At 40.0% G+C, this 21109-nt stretch overlaps 1 protein-coding gene across 2 annotated transcripts in view; it reads right to left on the reverse strand.

Annotated features, from left to right (window-relative positions):
- LRRC7 (leucine rich repeat containing 7) overlaps positions 1–18306 on the reverse strand; it is a 225073-nt gene extending 206767 nt beyond the window's left edge. For both annotated transcript variants that reach the window (XM_015415802.1, XM_015415801.1), the window contains exons 1-2: positions 18109–18306; positions 6506–6623 (exon numbers count right to left, since the gene is read on the reverse strand). In XM_015415802.1, coding sequence (XP_015271288.1) covers positions 6506–6623; positions 18109–18297 — 307 coding nt within the window. In that variant the 5' untranslated portion in view covers positions 18298–18306. The remainder of the gene's footprint in view (positions 1–6505; positions 6624–18108) is intronic.
- Positions 18307–21109: the final 2803 nt, after the last annotated feature.

Raw genomic sequence — 21109 nt, forward strand, 5'->3', positions numbered from 1 at the left:
CTGTGGGGGCAAAATACATGTAATAAAAAATACAGAGGAGCTATTAAATGGACCTATTTCAGAAAAGAAATTCAGGCAATAAGTACAGAGCTCAATTAAATTAAGGGCTGAGCTTTGAAAGTCCTAGATACACACACACATGCACACACAAAGAAAATCTAAATAAAAAAATTCACTAAAACAATGTATCCGCTATAGTGATGAGGGAACGGATTTGACAAAAAATAAAAATAGCTCAGTCATGCCCTAAAGGCAGAATTAGTATAACACAATGTTCATCTTAATGATATGTCTTATGTAACACTGTATTCTGATACCATTAGACGAGCAGAGTGCCACTGTACTCCCTAAACAGGCAACGCTGAAAATTAAAGGGAATCTATTATGAGCATGTTGTCAGATTTTCCCCTTTGTGGTTTTGCTCTGCTCATGAAACTCCCGAGTGCCAGGAAATTGCTCAGCTTTAGTCAACTCCCTGCTTAAAGACTATATTAAGATGTACTCCACAGAGTGCAGTGTTCTGCTTTCCTCATGGAGAGCAATCCCTTCTGCTGATCATCATAACACTGCTTAGCAAGGCCCCTGGATTCCTTTTTGTGTGTGTGTGGGGGGTGGTGGTTTGCTTTGCCATCAAGTTGCAACCAACTTGTGGTAACCCTGTAGGGTTTTCAAGGCAAGAGATGTTCAGAGGTGAAACTTCTCCATCTCCTTCACAGCGCCTGGCCATTTAGTGAACTGGTCTTAAACTAGGCAGGAGGAAATTAAATACTATAGCTTGCTTCCCATTCTAAGACTCAACCAGGGCAGGAACCATTGTCATACTCACACTGCAACCTGAATATGGCAATGGTATAATAGAAATACTACCTATCACCAAATTGCCAAAATCATATTCAGTACAAAAAGTGCTTTTCATATGTGTATTAAAACAACATGAGATGGCCACATGGTTGCCATGGAATACTGAGCCACACCAGAGAAAAAAATTGTGGCATGAATTTTCAAACTGGTCTAGACATCTCTAACATCTCTAGTCAGAGAGACCACTGGACATTTCAGCATGTGGTATACAAGAAGAGTCACTAATCTGTCCTTAGATTCTGACACAATGATACAACCATACATAATCCAAATTCTACTTGTACAGCATTTTTGCAAAAAGAAAAATATACACAATGGACCAACACCTCAATGTGGTGAGCCAGTTTGGTGTAGTGGTTAAGTGTGCGGACTCTAATCTGGGAGAACCGGGTTTGATTCCCCACTCCTCCACTTGCACCTGGCTGGATTACCTTGGGCAAACCATAGTTCTGATAAGAGCTGTTCTTGAAAAAAGAGCAGTTTCTGTCAGAGCTCTCTCAGCCCCACCTACCTCACAGGGTGTCTGCTGTGGGGAGGGGAAGGGAAAGGAGTTTGTAAGCCGCTCTGAGACTCCCTTGGGTAGTGAAGGGCGGGGTATAAATCCAATCTCTTCTTCTTCTTAATCAGTATTCCATTTTCCCAATCTCCCTCCCAAGGTTTGTTTCACACCAAGTACTTGTGAATCCCCTGGTATACAGAAATGTTTTGAATATTGTAGTTTTGGTGGCTGCAAGAGTATACAGAAATATTTTGAATATTGTAGTTTTGGTGACTGCGAGAGAGTATGGCTGCGAGAGTTGGACTATAAGGAAGGCCGAGCGCCGAAGAATAGATTCTTTTGAACTATGGTGCTGGAGAAGACTCTTGAAAGTCCCTTGGACTGCAAGAAGATAAAATCAGTCAATCCTAAAAGAAATCAACCCTGACTGTTCCCTGGAAGGCCAGATAATGAAACTGAAGCTCAAATACTTTGGCCACCAAATGAGAAGGGAGCACTCACTGGAGAAGACCCTGATGCTGGGAAAGATTGAAAGAAGACGGGGACGGCAAAGGATGAGATGGTTAGACAGTGTCATAAATGCAACGAACATGAAATTGAGCAAACTTCAGAGGACGGCGGAAGACCTGGCGTGATCTGGTCCATGGGGTCGCAAAGAGTCGGACTCGACTGTGCGACTGAACAACAGCAACAAAAAGTTTTGGTGGCAAATTTTGTGTTCACTTATTAAGTAACAAAAGGTTTAAACTAGGGGTGTGCAAAAAAAAATCCCCGGTATTTTTTCATGTTTAGGTATATTGAACCTGAAAAATATCACTATTTCCCAATATTCCTGAATTCCAATAATGGCATAGTATTCACGCCAAAGGCATTTAAAGGGACTGAGAACCCTTTAAATCCCCTTTAACTATGGCTATCCAGTAGTCCCCAAAAATCCTGAATATTTTCAGGATTTTTCTGGTCAGCCATTTTCAGATAGTCAGATAAGTATAAGGTATTTGGGGGGATTTTTTTTGGCTTGATTTATGCCGAATGCATAGTCCTAGTTTAAACACTGGTAGAGGCTAAACTATTAGCTGTTTAATCATTGTTTGATAAAATCAATCTTATAGCTAAATTCAGTCTCAGTACTTTCTCTTCAGATTCTCCCTGTGTAACTCCTTTGATGAAAAAATTGTGATATTCAGATCAGCAACATAATTCCCTGGTATAGAGATGTTCTGAATATTGTAGTTTTGGTGACAAATTTGTGTTCATTTATTACTTTTTTCCTGTCTGTCTAAAACAGACAACAGAAGGGTATTGCTGACAGATGACGATTACTCTGGAGGATGACCAGGTGAATGAGCCCTTGATGTCATAGTTAATGTTATTAGGCCTTGTACCAGGGTTGTCTGAGTAGATATGGGGACACTGTTGCTATCTTGGCTTGTTGCAGTGTCTGGTCCCTGGACTAATATTCCTGTTATCCATTGCTGCTAGTGAGTAATTGTTTTAGACTAAGGGGCTTTCTGTAAGTAAATACATGATTACCACCCTGGGAGTATGAGAGAGAAGCACCAAGACAGATCACTAATGATGCACAGGAACAGTTTTAGCCGGAAGCTGTAGGCAAAAGCAAGTGTCCTAGAACTTCTCATTTTAGTCCTGTCCTTTGATAGTATGTTCCTAAGTAGGAATGCCACAAGTTTCTTAGTGAACCTGTTCAGAAGGTGAACTTATCTTGTACGACACTCATAATCAGACTGTGAGCTAGTCAGGGATATCTTCATATTGCATGAAGCAACTATATATAATCCAGCAACCTGAACAGCTGCTGAACAAGTTTGCAGCTGCCTGTTGGTCAGAAGCCAACACAGCTAGGAGTTTCCTTATCCACCCCAACTCCCTCAGCAAAACAGCTAAACAGCAGAGTTGCAAAAGGGATCTCTTCCATCCCATTCAAACTGTTCAGGAAAAGAAGCAATGTTTTTGATCTTTGCATTGCAGAAAAGGAGGGGGAAAAGCTCACATCACACACACCCCAAAGCTGGGGATAGATGTAATACTTTTAATCTCTGCATTGCAAAAGGTAAAGGAGAAAGAGCTGGTTTCTCTCCTTTTCTCTGCAGATTGAGGTTGGGAGAAGAGAAATCAACTGGGCTTCTGATCACCCCCACCACAATACGGGAGGCAGCAAAGTTTCCAGGATGGGAGATCAGAAGAACCCAAACTCCAGTTGATCACCTGGGAGTTGACTTCTGGGTCTCCACCCCTAGAAGGTTGCTAGGTATAGAGCAAAATTTCCTCAGCAGAAACTGACTAGTTGGCTACTGCAAGTAGCCTGTTCCCGCTAATATGTTGTGAACAGCCTTTTGATTAATCAGCTGCCTGACTGCCACTGGTGAACTGGAAGTTAGCTGAACTGACAGGCGTTAGAACTTCCCCTTTTTTGTTTTTTTTGTTTTAAATTCTTATTTAACTGCTGGATTTTAAGTCTCCCCCCCCCCTTTGAGGATTTCCTCTGGGTTTTTTGCAAGAAAGAACTTTAAAAAAAATCTCTATCCCTGAGTACAGTCTGACCTTTTCAGTCTCTTTCTTCACTTTATTGGGTGGATGCTGTAAGAATGTCTGATGTAAATCCTGCAATTTCCGAAGTAACTATAGCAAACCCTGTTGCATCCTATATCTTGACAGCAGACAACTAATCATTTGCCATACTCTAAATGGCAGACAGGCAAGAGAAGATATACGTAGCAGTCAGCAGGTTTCTGATATAAAATGGTGCTTATATATTCACCATGAAGTTGCACAGCGGTGCCCACAAAGTGACTTCTGCTTCTTTGGGGAGGAGCCATGGCTTAGCGGTAGAGCATCTGCTTGGCATGCAGAAGGTCCCACATCCAGCTCCCAGTATCTACAGTTAAATGGATCAGGGTGATATGAAACCCTGAGATCCTGGAGAGATGCTGCCAGCCTGAGTAAACAATACTGACCTTGATGGACCAAAGGTCTGATTCAGTATAAGGCATGAATGCTCCAGGCTCAGATTGATGGTGGGTTAGAAGCTATTGAAGTCCTGAAAAAAAATAACTCAATGGCTTCATTCACATGGGTCCAGATACTATTTATTATTGAATTTCTAACCCACCTTTCCCTGCACATGCCAGGCTCAGGGCAGGGTACAAGTTAAAACAATATTATTATTAAAACAAATCAACACGATAACAATCCAAGCTAAAATCAGATGGTGCCATTCGGCACGAAAATACATAATTTATCCAGATGAGGTTGTGCAAGCTGTGTGGTTTATAAAGATGGTACACAATGCAATGAGCGGCAGGGAGGGGGAGGAGCTGGGGGAGGCTATAAATATACCATCAATATATCTCAAGCAGTACAGAGAAATTATAGGACAGAAACTGAGAAAGCAGTGCCATCAATATGCTATTATGTTGTAGAGCCACATGTATGCCTATTTCAGTGCCATTAGCCTAAAGATATAAACTGTCTCCAAACCTGAAGTAATTGTGGATGGATAAAGCTAGGATATACTGTTCCAAACTTGAAAATCACGTTCTTCAACAAAGGGAGACTCCCAAGAGAAAGTGCTGGATTTGAGCTTGGCCTACAATATTGATTTAATCCCATCAGACTCAAAACAGAGCTGATATTTTCCCACTACAGGTGCTGAACTGCTTGATACAAATCACCAATTACAGATACTATGTGCACTATTTGAGTTTTGCAAACAAAAGTCACAAGCATCTCACATTTCACAGCATTTTAACTTACTTTTCCTCTTTGTTTGCTTTGCTGATTATAGTCTGCTGACTAAAATGTCATTTCATGTATCTGATGTAGTGGGTTCAAATCCAGAAAGGGTTTTGCTTCAATAAACTGGTTAGTCTCTAAGGTGTCACAAGACTTTGTTTTCACTGCATCAGACTAACACAATTATGTCACTTGAAGTTGTAATCACAATCTTAGAAACTGTAATTCTTCAAAATGTTGTGTGTAATTCTTGTTATCCAATAAGAAAAGCCATGACAGGCAAATAGGTGTAAAATGATATATGATTTGTAGTGCTGATATACCTCTGTTTCTGATTTATGCAAGTTTCAGCAATGAAGTAAAAGGCCACATGCTCTGGAACCTAAATTTAGCAGTATATCTCAAACAAGACAGCATTACAAACCAAGGAAACTAGGAACTGAGATATTTACTATATCTGCTACAGTTTCACAACTGAATAATCTCACAGTTTAATTAGTATGTGCATATTTTCCATATAAAGATTAATTTAAATACACTTGGATGAAAAGGTTGGACAAAAATACTCAGTTATCTTATTTTCTAAGTTTCACACAATTTTTATACTTCAAGTCACAGTATAAAAAAATTTAAATTCCCTTTGCCATTAACAAGAGAGATATCTACACTAGAGTGTTAAAATGTTAATAAGGAATTATTTACAGAATGATGGCAAATGTTTATTTACTTATTTGTTTATTTGCAAAAATTATATCCTGCCTTTCTGCCCTTACAACATAAAATCGCATCATAAAATCACTGAGATCACCTCTGGACTCATTAATGACATTGAAGTATATTTGAAAAGAATTCTAGCCCTTGCCCTCATAAGGTTGAGAAAGCTTTTACATACTAAATTTCCTAACAATTGTCCTGCTAAACTCACTCTCCTTTCATTTTCCTGAACTGGTTTAAAGATGGAAAGGCAGATGGGGACTACAACTGTTGTTTGTACAATGCTAATTAGGACTCTGACCCCAAGAATTTGCATAAGCATATTTGTTCACAATATTGGTGCAGCTTCCTGCAATACTGATATTATATCATAGTTAGCAAATCTGTGGTTACACAGCAGTGAACCAGTGCGGTCAATTTTGCATGTATTCAGAGATTTCCTTGCAGTCAAGCCATAACCATTCTTTGGATAACGGGAAGATATACAAACTAGAACTTCTTTACAAGGGAGGGCTTTTTTGTTTGTGTGTTTATATTGTCCAGTTTAACATCTATCCAGAAGTGTATTTGTTTCCACATAAGGGCAAGATGACCAATATAGTTTTAATGTGCCCTCTGTTACACATGACCGTTACATTACATTACATTACAAATGAAATACAAGAATATTTTTCTTACCGTTTTTACTGATGTCAAGTTCTTTGAGATTAACTAAACTAGCAATGCTGGTTGGCAGGCTTGAAAGGTCATTGTCTGGAATACTCAGTTTACGGAGAGCTTGACAGTTGAACAATTGCTACAACAAAAGAAAATGAATTATAATCTTTCCTTCAAGCTTTAGTTCAGCATTAAAAGGTAATAACAGACATTAAATAAAAAACAGTGATTCCCTAATAGTCTGAAGAAAACCTCTGACAGTGAAATATTTGGGTCCTGAATGAGGGGTTCTTAATTCAATAGTCACATTGAGGCAGTGAAAAATTTCTAAGACAACTTTATTGTGCCTTCCTAACTACAAAAATTACAAAAGCATTCTTCCTGCTCTGTCTCCATAATACCTCATATTTATACTCCATTTTATGTCACCTTTACATCACTTCCATTCCCACCATTTACAGAGCATGGCAACGCAATAATTCAATCATCTGCAGATGTTTGTTAGCATAGCTAGTAGTGTGCTGCACATGTCTAAGAATATTTTCCCACCTTGTTGGGGTCTTATCTACTGATAAGAAGCTGTGCTCAGCAGGCTGAAACTGCTTGTGGCCCCAGCAACGGGGGGGGGGGGGAGGGAGGGACCCAGGCAAAGAGCCCCATGCTGATACTGCCACAAGAGCCGAGCCTACGATGGCCAGCTCCTGCCAATGCTGCTACAGCTGTAGCCAAGTACGTAGGGCATCCCTAATGCTATGCAGGCAATATCCATACCCCAGACAGATAAGTGAACCGCACTGGGGTGAAACAGGCCATCCAGGCTTATTGAAATGTCTGGATGATGAACCCAGTGGACCTCCATAGCTTCTACAATCCTACCCAGCTGCTTGGTCACCTTCCATCTCACCAATTCAACCTTGCCCATAGAGCATTAATTATGCCCCTCGTCAGCTGTGGCACTGCAGCCAATCTGACCAGAAAAAAGTCACAGCTGGGAGTTCCTCCTTCAATGTACGCAGGTTATCCATGGCCCAAATCCATGCTGGAACAGGCCTTCAAGTCATTCTTACCAACTTGTATCACCAGTACATCAGGGGGGCCATGGTTTACTAAATGGGACTGCACCCTAGGGAGAAGGGCATCCCACTTCATCCCTCACTTGCAAATGGGGGTGGCACAGCACCCTAAGAAGCAGCCCAGGCACCTCCATTCCTTCAAACTCCCAAGACAAGCTGATAGGGCTGGCGTTGGGCCAGGCGGGTCCTAGCTTCCCGTGCCTGCCACTGGTTCTTTTGTATATGGATTGGCTGTTTCCTGAGGAGGTTCTTTTGCTTATGGATTGTTTCCTGTTTCCCCGAGGAGATTCTTTTGCATTTGGATTGCATGCAGGAAACAATCCATATGCAAAAGAACCTCCTCAGGAAACAGCCAATCCATATACAAAAGAACCTCCTCCTGGGGAACTCCTACATGATAATGACTCAGCCCTACCCCACCTTCCTGAGTAGATATAAATTACCTGCCTACCATTTTTCTTCTCATCTTGACACAGAGAGTACTCCATCTTTCTGTGCTATACCTCTGAGGATGCCAGTCACAGCTACTGGCGAAACGTCAGGTCCTACAATGCCAAGACCATGGCCATACAACCCAGAAAATCTACAACAGCTAATAAAGGTAAATACTCAGACAAACATAAGAATTCTTATTTCCTGGATAAATAGGTTTTGAACTCACTCATCTACATCTGATAAAATGGACGCTGGCCAATACATCTCTTAGTCTTTAAAGAATCACAAGATGCTTGGTTGTTTTGGCTACAACAAAGTAATATGACTACCCTTTTCACTTTTTTATATTATAGAAACTAATAATACCGAAAAAGGAGCAGAACTGCTGCTTCAGAAGCCCTCAGTGCAACCATAATATGCTTGGATTTTAATATGGCATGAAATGTGCAATGCTGATACTTAAAGAATGTTGGTGAACAAACTATAGCCAATGCAATTTACTCTCTTGTAATTCACTGGGGTGTTACCTCAGTCTGGATTTCTTTGTGCAGCTACCTTACAGTTTATTAAGGGCTCCACTGTCTCTTCTAAAAGCCTAAATAGGTACTTTGGAAAATCTCAGAGGAACTGAGCAGAAAGTACATCCATTTGCACTACTGAATACAGTTCATTTTGAAATAATTATGTCATCCACCTTTCATTCTGAAAGAAATGACAAGTAATGGGAGCAATAAGGCAAAAGGGAGAAATTCACTCACAAAAAGGAATAAAATTACTTTGAAGAGACTGTTTTGAACAGGTATACATTCTCAGGAAGCCTTGTTTAACATTAAAAATTAGTATTAACACTCTAGTATCAGTATTAACACTCTAAAAGGCATAAGTAGCATGCAATAATACACTTATTCCTTTTTGGTAGGGACCTAAAACTGTGGAGGAACTCTAGCAATGCTGCAACTGAGGATGAACAATAATCTGTTCTGTGCTTTTGCAGAATTGTATTTATTCACAGACCATATGAGAATACACTGGTGAAAAGGAAGAATATCTGCACCGAGAATAAATAATATTACATTTTTTAAAATGGTGGCCAAACGGGAGCACAGACACAAAGGCTCCACTGTTCACATTCTCCAGCAACTGGTATTCAGAGGTTTAATACCTCTGAACGTGGAGCTTTCACTTAGCCACCGTGGCTAATGGCCACTGATAGACCAAGTCTCAAGAACCTAAGCTCCCTTTAAAGACACCTTTGTTAATGGCCCTCACTGTATCTTGTGGCACTGGCGTTGACAATTATGAATTGTGTGAAGAATCCCTTCTTTTTGACTTTCTGCTTGTATATTCTCCTCATGACCTCCTGCATCTCTTCAGGGTGCTAAAGGAAACAAAACCTATTTCACCTAATGGCAATATTAGAGGATATATTATCTAAAATTCTCTCTACTTATTCTCTGTTCATTTTTGTATATGACAGAAGCTATATTATGTCCAAAATGTGCCCCATTATGAAGGTGAGAAGACACATGCAGATTTATGCGGGAAATGTATAGGCAAAGTCCTGTTATATTCACTATCCCTTTGTATAAATGGCAGGTATCATCATGTTCAACTGCATTGTTCATAAAGCCCTGCCTAGATAATCTCATTTTTCATTGGACTTGCTCTACTATAGCAGTTTTCATCTCAACTACATCAATTGCCAGACTCTAAAGCTAAGTAGTTCTCTTCAATAGCAAGCCACCTTGTACCCCTCGATGAGTTTATGTTGAAACTCCAAGCACCCTCATATTTCAGCACTCAGCAAAGAAGCAAATGAATCTCAACCTGCCTTTACAAGTGATATATCTAAACATATTATTAATTAAAAACAACTAGTCAGTGATCAATGGGGGTACTAAAGTTGAACTGTAATTTCCAAACACAAAATCTGGAAAGTAATCTAAAGAACCACAACAATGATTACTCTTCGTGGTGTTACCAACTGAAAACAGGAACCCATTATTTCCTTTCCCTCTCCTAAATGATATCTAGTAATTTAAACTGTACCATATGACATCTGTCACAAACCTTCAGCTATCCTTCCCTGTATCCATTTCTTTTAACTGGCTGTTGCTCATCAGTGGTGGTGAAATTAAGTACAACTGCTTGTCCTGAAGAATAAATGGAGAACTGGTATTTTGAACTTTGAGAGTCGAGCCCTTTGCAGCCATATTATTTCCATTTTATTTCACAGTAGGAAGCAAATCAGAATTGGGATCACTGCAGCCAAAGTGAAGGCCATTTCTGTGGCCTTTCTTCCCTCCCCTACAAAGCTCAATGCATAGTAATTTTTCTCCTCAGGAGAGGGATGTCCAATCTTATGACTAATCTTGTACTCACACAATGCATTCTGTGTAACAAATTATATTTTATATACTTCTGGTCCCATGTTACATACATCTGAAATCACCTTTTTAGATCACTGTAATGTTATTGTAACACCAGGAAGCATAATTTTGTTCCCCTCCCAAAAAAATCCTCTTTAAATATTTGTTTAAACAGCAACCATATCTGATGATTAAAAAGAGGAAATAATCTGAAGTATCCAATAGCAAATTGACCTCCAATCAGACCCCATTTCATCTTTATCAGGAAGAAAATATGATTTGATATCCACAGCCTTCTCTGTTAACAGACACATACAGCTGGGAAAATGACTCACTCCTCTGTATCACTTTTCCTTCCACCCCCCTGGAGAGTTTAACCAAATTGCTCCTCCAGTTATAAACAATTGCCTGGTGGAGTGAAGAAGCCACTATGATGAGCATCTAAATTTGGCTAAAGGGGTAGGAAGAGGGGAGGTTGATCAAGCAAAAGAACAAGATGCTGTGAGAAAGGTACAGCTGGTTAAGCAATTTTAAATTCCATTTGTTTTCATGGGTGAAATTTAGCCACATGCTTAACTCCACAATAATATCAATGGGATTTCAAAGGACTTCTCCCAGGCTCAGTTGTGATCTTGCATTTGTAGTCCTACACATACTTACTAGAATGGAAATGGAACTTCTGTCTTAGTGAATGTCACATCAGGCTGCATATATATTAAACTGTGCATTTTATCTCTACATAAAGAGCCACAAAATATGTATCTTAATAAGCTGAACAATGTAATTTTTCAAATGGCTGATGGTTCCCTCAAAAGTGTGAAAAAAGTATGCAGTATACATATTGGATGTACAGAGATATAAACAGGTACTGATAAGGAAACATCAAAATACTGTATCACACAAATTATATTTTTACTAGAAAATTATGTGGATGAAATACTAACCTAAGTCAGATCATTCAAGGCTTGAATAAAACTACATATTATAGAAGCTCAGCTTGTCTCAATACACCCATCTACAGGGCCGTAGCCAGCGGTGGGGCTTTAGGGGTAGAGCCCCACCACTCCTTGCCACCTCCTCCACCCAGGCGCGTCAGTCAGTGGTGGCACATCGGAGCTGCCAGTGGGCCAGTGAGTGAGTCAGATCTGTAGCCTGCCACTGCTGGCCCCACTCCCACCACAGTGCCTATTTAAGGGGTTGCCTGATGTCAGCTAAGCCAATCCATAGATGCCCCCACTGGCCCAACCACTCTCCTGGGCCTAGGTACTCGCTTACCCACTCACCAATGGGACCCACGCACCCACCCAGGCTCCGACGGCTGTGGCAAGGGAAGAGATGCTCTCTGAAGGTTCTGGGGTAGATAAGGGCAACCTGCTGGGGAGGGAAGGAAAGAGCAAGGGAGAGAGTGCCTCTGAGCCCATACATCATGGAGGAGAGTGCAGTGAAAGGAATAAACCATCTACAGGGTGATTCCCCAGCCAGCTGCAGGAGGGGCGGGTGAGAACATAGGGCAGTGATGGCGAACCTTTTAGAGACTGTGCCCAAACTGCGACCCAAAACCCACTTATTTATCGCAAAGAGCCAACACGGCAATTTAACCTGAATACTGAGGTTTTACTTTAGAAAAAATAACTCATCCATTAACTTAAGATGACCAAACAAAGTAAGGAAAGCAATCCCAAATGCTTTCATTTACTTAAAATTATTTGGCAGAGAATTCGACAGTTTAATGATGGTATGGGCCTGGCTGGGACGATAGCATGCGTGCCCACAGAGAGGGTTCTGAGTGCCACCTCTGGCACCCATGCCATAGGTTCGCCACCACTGACATAGGGCATCTCTCTGAATGTGGCTCCTCTCTGCCCCTCATGCTGCCCCATCCCCCCAAGAGCCCTGGAGGCATCTTTAATTAAATTTAATTAGTGGTGCCCCCCCAGAAGAAATTCCTGGCTACAGGGCTATCCATCTACCTTTGGCTTTAAAAAATGTCTATGGCCATGTATAGCTTCCATGCAGCAGCACATTTCAACTCACCCACTACAGCCTAAGAAGCTGGACCAGACTGCTAGAGACAAATGGGGCCACCAACTCCCTATAGCACTGGGTGAGGAAGTGAGTTGTACTCCACTAGAGAGACTTGGATTTATTTGTTCCATTCTTGGTTTCTGTCTTGCATCTTTGAAAGGGCAAAGACCCACAGCCAGTCACTCAATATAGTTAATAATCCAAAGTTGGGCAGGGTTTCAGTCAGTTTAACCATCATTTTGCAACCATTAAGGCCACTAGTTTTCCATACCTCCATATTACTTGCATATCCCTCAAACCTCTACCCATTTTCTTGCTTTCTGTGAAATTTTCAACTCATGAGCAGCAGCAAAACAAAGCAAATGAAAACGTGGGGATAAAACAAAGCTGCAAGTATGAGCACAGAGATGGGAGAAAGCTGTCAGTGCCAAGATGCCAGAAAGCAAAATAGCTTTAAAAGGAGGTGCCCTTTGTGAAATGGCAGCTGATTTCCCATGGCTTCATCCCACATGGCTTCAGTAATATTCCATATTGCTCAGTAACCAATCACCTAGGCCCTTTCTTCTCAGGTAGGCAATGACAACATGATAAAGTCCCATTCAACTATCAAGTGGTTAAGTTAAATGCCATGATGACTTGCTGCAGAAAAAAAATCTTCAAAAGCAAGGGGTCATTTCCTGCAGGAGCGCACAGGAATGGAGCTCCAGGAGTAAGGAGCCCAGGAGGCGGGCACATGCAACAAGCCCCACCCCCTGCTCCCATCAGCCCTCAGTCGGGCCACGAGGAGCAAGAAGCAGCCAGGTAAGTTGCATAGCCCCCCCCGGCCTGCCTTCCCAGGCCCTTTCTTTCTTCCTGCCTCCTTGTCTGCCTGCACAGATCTGCGTGTTCCCCCCCCCCATAGCTAGCAATCCAAAACAGTCCAGTGGCACCTTTAAGTCCAAGTTTTATTCAGGTAAAAGCTCTCCCTCCTCTGAGAGGACAGATCTGCACATTCCACTCCCCCCCAATAGCTAGCAATCCAAAGCAGTCCAGTGGAGCCTGAGCAGTGGGTGTTGCCTTCTGACACACTTCTAGTGATGTCAGGGGGTGTGGCATATGCAAATAAGTTATGCTAATGAGTTATGCTAATGAGCTCCTGCACTTCTTTTTCTATGAAATGACCCCTGCCAAAAGCTATCAAAGTTTTAGTTAAAAGAAAACTGATAGCTCTTGATTAGTTTCAAAAGCAAAGACGAAAGCATGATTTTGGTACTATCAATGCCTATTTATCAGTCTGGATAAAACTAAAACCACTATTCAGCCCTGGGTTTGTCCTCAATTGCAACAATATATTATTGTAAGCAGATGTTACATGCAAGTTTATTGAGGGATCTACATTTGCAGGAAAAAGTTACTTTAACCCCATTTGAGAGCTTGTTTAAAGCAGACAGAATGTTAATTTATGAACAGATCATAGATAAATTGGAGAGAAGGCAGCTGAAATTGTTTAAATTTCTACAGATTAGACATGTTATAAAGGCTTTAAATAAAAATATTAATGTTGTCAGAATGAAAAATACTTTGGATAAAATTACATGTGGATGGACAACAAGAAATAAATATGCATATACTTATTTTAAATCAAGCACATGATCTTAATGAGCATTTGTTGAAATGGGGGAAAGTCCTGGGAAAAAATATTATTTAGAGAATGGGTGCTGGATCTGGAAAGTAGTACTCCAAAGACTGATTCTAACAGAAAAGAAAAAAAATTCTGCTTTAATCTGTTGTTTTAAAGTGGTTTTAATTGTACTGTAAATTGTATAAATATCGATGGAACCCACCCTGAGCCTGCTCGTGGGGAGGGCAGGATATAAGTCAAATAAAATAAAATTAATAATTCTTTAAAATATTGTTTAGGTGTTTTCTAACTCTTTATAAACTAGCATGTATATCTAAATTTACCACTGATAATTGTTGGTGGTGTCATGCTCTAAAGCAGACTAATTCTATATTTTGGGGGAATATGGGCATCCATAAATTTTTGATCTCAGTACTGAAATGAATACAGTGGTTAAGATGCTGAACTGCAGGCTGTGGAAGGTCAGTAGTTCAGCAGTTCGAGACCCGGGTGCCGCATGATGGAGTGAGCTCCCATCTCTAGTTCCAGCTCCTGCCAACCTAGCAGTTCGAAAGCAAGAAATTGCAAGTAGATAAATAGGTACCACTTTGGTGGGAAGGTAACAGCGTTCCATGCGCCTTGGTGTTTAGTCATGCCGGCCACATGACCACAGAAATGTCTTCGGACAGCGCTGGCTCTTTGGCTTTGAAACGGAGATGAGCACCGCAACCCTAGAGTCGGATTCGACTGGCTTTCGAGCAAGGGAACCTTTACCTTTACTGAAATGAATACATGAAATTATTGGACATTAGATCTCCCAGGATCCTAAAATAATTATGTTTTGTTACCTTAAATATGTGGTACAAGAGACCGATATGTGGTACAAGAGATAGAAATGAACTTGTTAATTGCTGCATGAATATGTAATGCAGCTTAATGGAAACTTACAGATATTCCCACACCCTCTGAATAGTTATATAAAGTATGAAGAATAGCATGTATGACCAAACTAACATACTGTAAACAACATTTATGTAAACAATATCCACAATTCGTAGGTGGATATGTTCTTTGAACAATGGGCTTTCTTTATATTGTTTTGGATTAATGAACACAAGGATGGCATACAACCATATGTTTTCTCTGAAGTATTATTATCACTCTGCTATAAGAATATCTCTGTTATTTGTAAAATTATGATCTTAAGATAATAAATGTGTTTTTTAAGGTCCCACTCACCTGGCCCCTGATCATGTGGTGCTGGTTTCTTGAACAATTATAGCACCATCACAGGATGAACCCACAGCAAAGCAGTTCCCACACTACTGTAGTAATGTATAAAGGGCATGTGAGAGAAGCGTGGTTCATGGCTGGGAATATGGATCAGGGCATTATTTTTGAGATTTAAATGAGGCCATCCTTTAAAAGCTTTTAAGGCTTGCCCAGTCCATAGTGAAACTTTTAGAAGTTACAGCTGGAGTGTTTTGCTTCTGTATTTGCCCACATCCAACCCTACAGAAAATGACATTATTCACCATATTTGAAAAAGATTCAGTTTACTGGGTAACAATCAAAACAATGCTCACACGATTTACTGTGAAATATAAGTCCCTACCCACTCCTCTGGATTTTGGACACCTTTTGACGGACTAAAAGTAACCACAGTAACTATAGGAAAGATACCTAATTTCACAATAGTAACAGCAGTCATAGAAACTTCATAAAATTACAACACCTCACTTAAAACTGATATCCTAAACTAACTCATCATTTGAGCATTAAGTAAAAATATTTCACTGATAAATCTACTGAGATCAAGTGACAACTATGGAACGACAATTTGCAAAGTTTTATAATTGTATTTTAACCAAATGTTCACACACAAATTATAAGAAGTGGTGGGCTGTTTCAGCAGATAACTGAGTTTGTACACTTTAGCTCTTTTGCTCCGTTTGCTTCACAGAGAGAAGAGTGCTTAGATATAAAAAATAAATATGGCCTAGAAAACTTCTTTCCGCTTATCAAATACTATATCTTCTAAGAAGAACAGCAAGTAAAATTCACTCAAAATACTAAAAAGCCCTGTGTTTCATTTGCTATTCCTTTTTAGCCTTTCCTTTCAGCTTGTCTTCAGTTCCCCCTTTCCCAGCCCCCTTGAGATGGATGTACCTTCATGAATTTAGAAGGTGGATGTTTTAAATCCTCATTTCTTCTTCACACTATGCTGTACACATCAGGATCTCACAAATAAAAGCCACTGTACCACAGAAGGACCAAACAAACCATTGCTTCATTCATAACTTTTGTAAGATTTTTATTGTTCAAGAACAAGCCTTTGAAGTCCTTGAACGTATTCAGTCTCCTCCCTCTCTGTGGGCACTGCATCAAGAATAAAGATTTCCTGGCACAGAAGAAATTTCAATTTGTCATATCACCCAAATAAGACATTTTAAGTAACTGTTGTTTGTTTCATGCCTATATATCAGGGTTCTAAACAAATGACAGTTTGTTATAGTGTCCGATATAGATGTTATTATAAACTGAAGTTAGCTATAACTGGGAGCTCTTCACTCTTAGCAGTGCACAAGGAAAAAAAGGAGGAAATATGAGAGCCTAAACATTATTAGTTTGAATATGGCCATGTTCTGGGAATAGCTAAACTGGAAGAGATAATGAAGGGTAGTGAATTTAACCCCCAAACCCAAAATACGTTGTATTATCATTTTGTTTCATACTTTATATAGTGGGAGTCCAGTTCTCCCCTCCCTAGAATTTTCTTCTCTTTTGTAACTAAGATGAAATGGTTTCTCTGTGCAGCCAAAACTTTAGGGTTGTGCCAGCTGGCACACAAAGACTCAGTAGGAAGTCGCTCTCATATCACAGGAACAGACATAAATTATTCAAAACTGACAGGTTTAATAGCTACAGCAACTAACAAGATTACCTGTGAATGGTTCCACCATACACACTTCTCAGCTGGCCCAATAATCCCCTCCCTGACCAGGAAAAGACCCCAATTTCCCATTGGAAAGGAGTAAGGATGGCTAGGTGCCAAATTTCAAATAATCTATAAAAAGAAGACCATAGCTGGTGGGATTTGTCCAGTCTGGTTTTGTCTTGTTCATTTCAACCAAATTTAATTGTCTGCTGTTCCAACCCTTCCACATTTGGTGGAGGGGGAATAAAAATTGGTCTCCAATGTGCATCACCAGTACGAGATATTCTGGTCACTATGAAACATACCTATCTAGGTGATGTGTTTATCTTTCATCTTCTTTTTGCCTCTGTGGTTTTAGTCCGAGTCCTTTTTTGCCTCTCAAGTTAGATCTGTACTTCTCCCAACCCCCAACACATCCTTTCACTTATTTTTCCAAATATTCCTCTTTGGTATTACTTGGAATAATTTTTGTTTTAAAAAAACCCTGAGTTCTCCACATGTTCCTGGAAAACCCCTCAGACCACTTCCTCAGAGAAGCCAGAAAATGGTAAACTTTCCCAGCCCAAATCTGTTACTTTCTTCACTCAGTTCAGCAAATGGATTGCTGTCCAAGGTACTGAAGGAGCCAGAGGTGGGCTGAGGCACTTTTTCTTTTTAAAAATACTTCCACAGTTGACAGCAGCTGAAACCCCCTTTCCCCTGGTTTTTGGTTCTATAGAAAAATAGCAAACAAGAAGTCTTATGTTTTCTTAGACACGAGGAAAAGAGAAGTTAGCAGAGGGCTGCCTGCTTGAGCTGTAATTTTGTGATCTCTGTCCCATCCAGTTTATGAAAGGTTCAACATTTTTTTTTCATTTTAAGCAAATAAAATATACAAGGTTTACAGTTTAGGCAATAGCAAATACCAAACTAAAATATTTCACTACTGCATGGGGATGCATGGAACACCTTTACTCTGCATTTATGTACTATCAGGGATAGAAGCAACTGAAAATGTCTTTGTATTGACTGACTTTAGAAAAGTATGTTTTATAAAAGCAAGGGAAATATGTATTAGTTGGCATATTATGTATTTATGAATACCTGAAGTCAGCAGACTGTCTTAGCATAATTTTATCTTTACACAGGAATACTTTAAATGCTCATTTAGAGTATTTGTTTCTTTTAGAAAGGGCAAGATTTACCTTGGGTAGCTCTTCAATTTGATTGGCATCTAGATAAAGCTCTTCCAATGTCCGTTCAAAGTTAAAAACATCTTTTGGCACCTGCTGAAGGCTGCAATGGGAGTAATCGAGCACTGAGATGATTTCTTCTTCCCCCCGAAAACATCGACATGGGACCAGGCGGCCAATAATTTTCCTTTTGGTTGTCATCTCCAAACACTGCACTAAGAAAAAATTAAGGAAGAAAAAGCTGTTTTCCAAAACATTTCTCTTTTGGTTCAGAATATACCTATTGAGATGGCTAAGATTTCAGTCAACAGCATCCATATATATCATTGTTCTATTCTTAATGCTAGAAATTATCAGTGTAAATTCCATAAGCACTTCACTTTGCATAATAGCAATATCAAGTTTCTATACTGTACCTTGGATTATTTATATTTTACATGCAATTCCTCTCTAGATACCTTGCAGATATATTCATAAAATTAATTCTTGGTTTTGGAAATTTATGTGGGGTTCCTCACTACCTAGGATTTCTTTTAAAAGGATGCAACTTCCATTCAGTGAAGGAGGATTTGGTTTCCCTGATCTTAGTTTATATCATCAAATGTACTTGTTAACTTGGACCAATTATTGGGATTACTCCTTGCAGTTGGCCTCTCCATCTTGAGCTCTTTTGAAGGCCTCTTGTGTGATGCCCCTCTTTAAGAGGGACATATTTGGGTCAACTTATGCTAGAGTGGATCCCATTCCTCTGCAACTAGAGAACAATCACGTATAATGGCATTGAAATATCAATTTGATCCATTGTCACACACTAAATTAACATTATGGGCTAATCCAGGTCTAAAAATTGGGAAGAAATCATCTTTATGGCTTGGACCAATAGGGAGATTTTTACATTGGACCAATTGATAATAATGAGTTGAGGTCTAGATATGACTTGTCACCACTTGTAGATTGGTAAGACTTACAGTTGCATAGCCAAAGGTTGGGTGAAAGAAAAAAATAATTTGAGAAATAAATTAAATCAAAATATATGTATTTCACAGAACAGAATCATAGAATTGGAAGAGACCTTCAAGGTCATCTAGTTCAACCCCCTGCACAATGCAGGAAATTCACACACACACAGTGACTGCTGTTCCATGCCCAGAAGATGACAAAAACCCTTCAGGATCTCCAGCCAAACTTGCCTGGAGAAAAATTGCTTCCTGACCCCAAAGTGTCAATCAGGATTTCCCTGGGCATGTAAGAAAGGGCCACAAGAACTAAGCACTGAGGCAACCCTTCCTGCCCTCCCTCTCATGATCTGCCTAAGTTCATAGAATCAGCATTGCTGTCAGATTGCCATCTAGCCTCTGTTTAAAAACCTCCAAAGAAGGAGGGCCTACCACCTCCCAAAGAAACCTGTTTCACTGAGGAATCTCTCTAACTGTCAGTAAGTTCTTCCTAATGTTTAGTCAAAAACTCTTCTGATTTAATTTCAACCTGTTGGTTCTGGTCCACCCTTCTGGGGCAACAGAAAACAACTCCATACCATCCTCTATATGACAACCCTTTAAGTACTTGAAAATGGTTATCAAATCTCCTCTCAGTCATCTCCTCTCCAAGCTAAATGTACCCAGCTCCTCATAGGACTCATATTACAAAGTACACTAAAACTATACTTTAAACATAAGAACATAAGAGAAGCCAATGTTGGATCAGGCCAATGGCCCATCCAGTCCAACACTCTGTCACACAGTGGCCAAAACTATCAGGTGCCATCAGGAGGTCCACCAGTGGGGCCAGGACACTAGAAACCCTTCCACTGTTGTCCCCCCCCTCAACACCAAGAATACAGAGCATTACTTGTCCCACACCGAGAGTTCCTATCTATACCTTGTGGCTAATAGCCACTGATGGACCTCTGCTCCATATGTTTATCTAATTCCCTCTTGAAGCTGTCCATGCTTGTAGCCGCCATCACCTCCTGTGGCAGTGAATTCCATGTGTTAATCACTCTTTGGGGGATGATGTACTTCCTTTTATCCATTCTAACTTGACTGCTTAGCAATTTTGTTGAGTGCCCATGACTTCTTATATTGTGAGAAAGGGAGAAAAGTACTTCTGTCTCTATCTGCTCTATCCCATGCATAATCCTGTAACCCTCTATCATGTCACCCCTCAGTCGTCATTTCTCCAAGCTAAAGAGCCCCAAGCGCTTTAACCTTTCTTCATAGGGAAAATGTTCCATCCCTTTTATCATTCTAGTTGCCCTTTTCTGCACTTTTTCCAATGCTATAATATCATTTTTGAGGTGTGGTGACCAGAATTGCACACAGTATTCCAAATGAGGTTGCACCATCAATTTATACAGGGACATTATGATACTGGCTTTACTGTAAAAACATTGGCACAATCTGCCCTTGAAGTGGAGAATATTTGCACTAAGAAGTCCTGAATCTAAATAACCTGATACATTTCAATATTTCTAGGTTAAAGACCTTGAACCAATAAACTATATTTTGGTTTAATTTCTCAATATTTTTTCTCTCACCCAACCTTTGGGTACCCAACTTTGTTGCTTGTTAAGGTTGGGTTTTTCCCCGTTCTGTTTTGGTCTGCAAGACTTCCAGTAGCAACATTTGTTGGTATCTAAATATGGCCCTGCAGTGTTAAGTGGCTCAGAGTCCCCTTTGCTCCTGGAAACTCTAATTGAATCATGGCAGAAAATGAAACCTACAATATTTGATTACAAATATTTGATGTTGATTAATAAATATGACATGCAGACTCTTGGAATGAATGGAATAAGTAGAGAGATCATCGTATTTTGCCAAAACAATGGAATATGGTCTTCAAGTTTATACATGTTCTCTTCATGGATCTTAAGTTGAGACTCATTCAACAAAAACAAAGTGTTTAGGATACACTGGACACCGCAACTCTTTAGCAAAGGACTGAGTAAAGGGTCTAATTGGTGTTGCAACTCACAAAACATGTTCCTTAAACATGCACTTTGGGGTATGTCCAG

The sequence above is a fragment of the Gekko japonicus genome, unplaced genomic scaffold (genome assembly GCF_001447785.1).
Source record: "Gekko japonicus isolate JY-2015 unplaced genomic scaffold, Gekko_japonicus_V1.1 scaffold20, whole genome shotgun sequence".
Lineage (NCBI taxonomy): Eukaryota > Metazoa > Chordata > Lepidosauria > Squamata > Gekkonidae > Gekko > Gekko japonicus.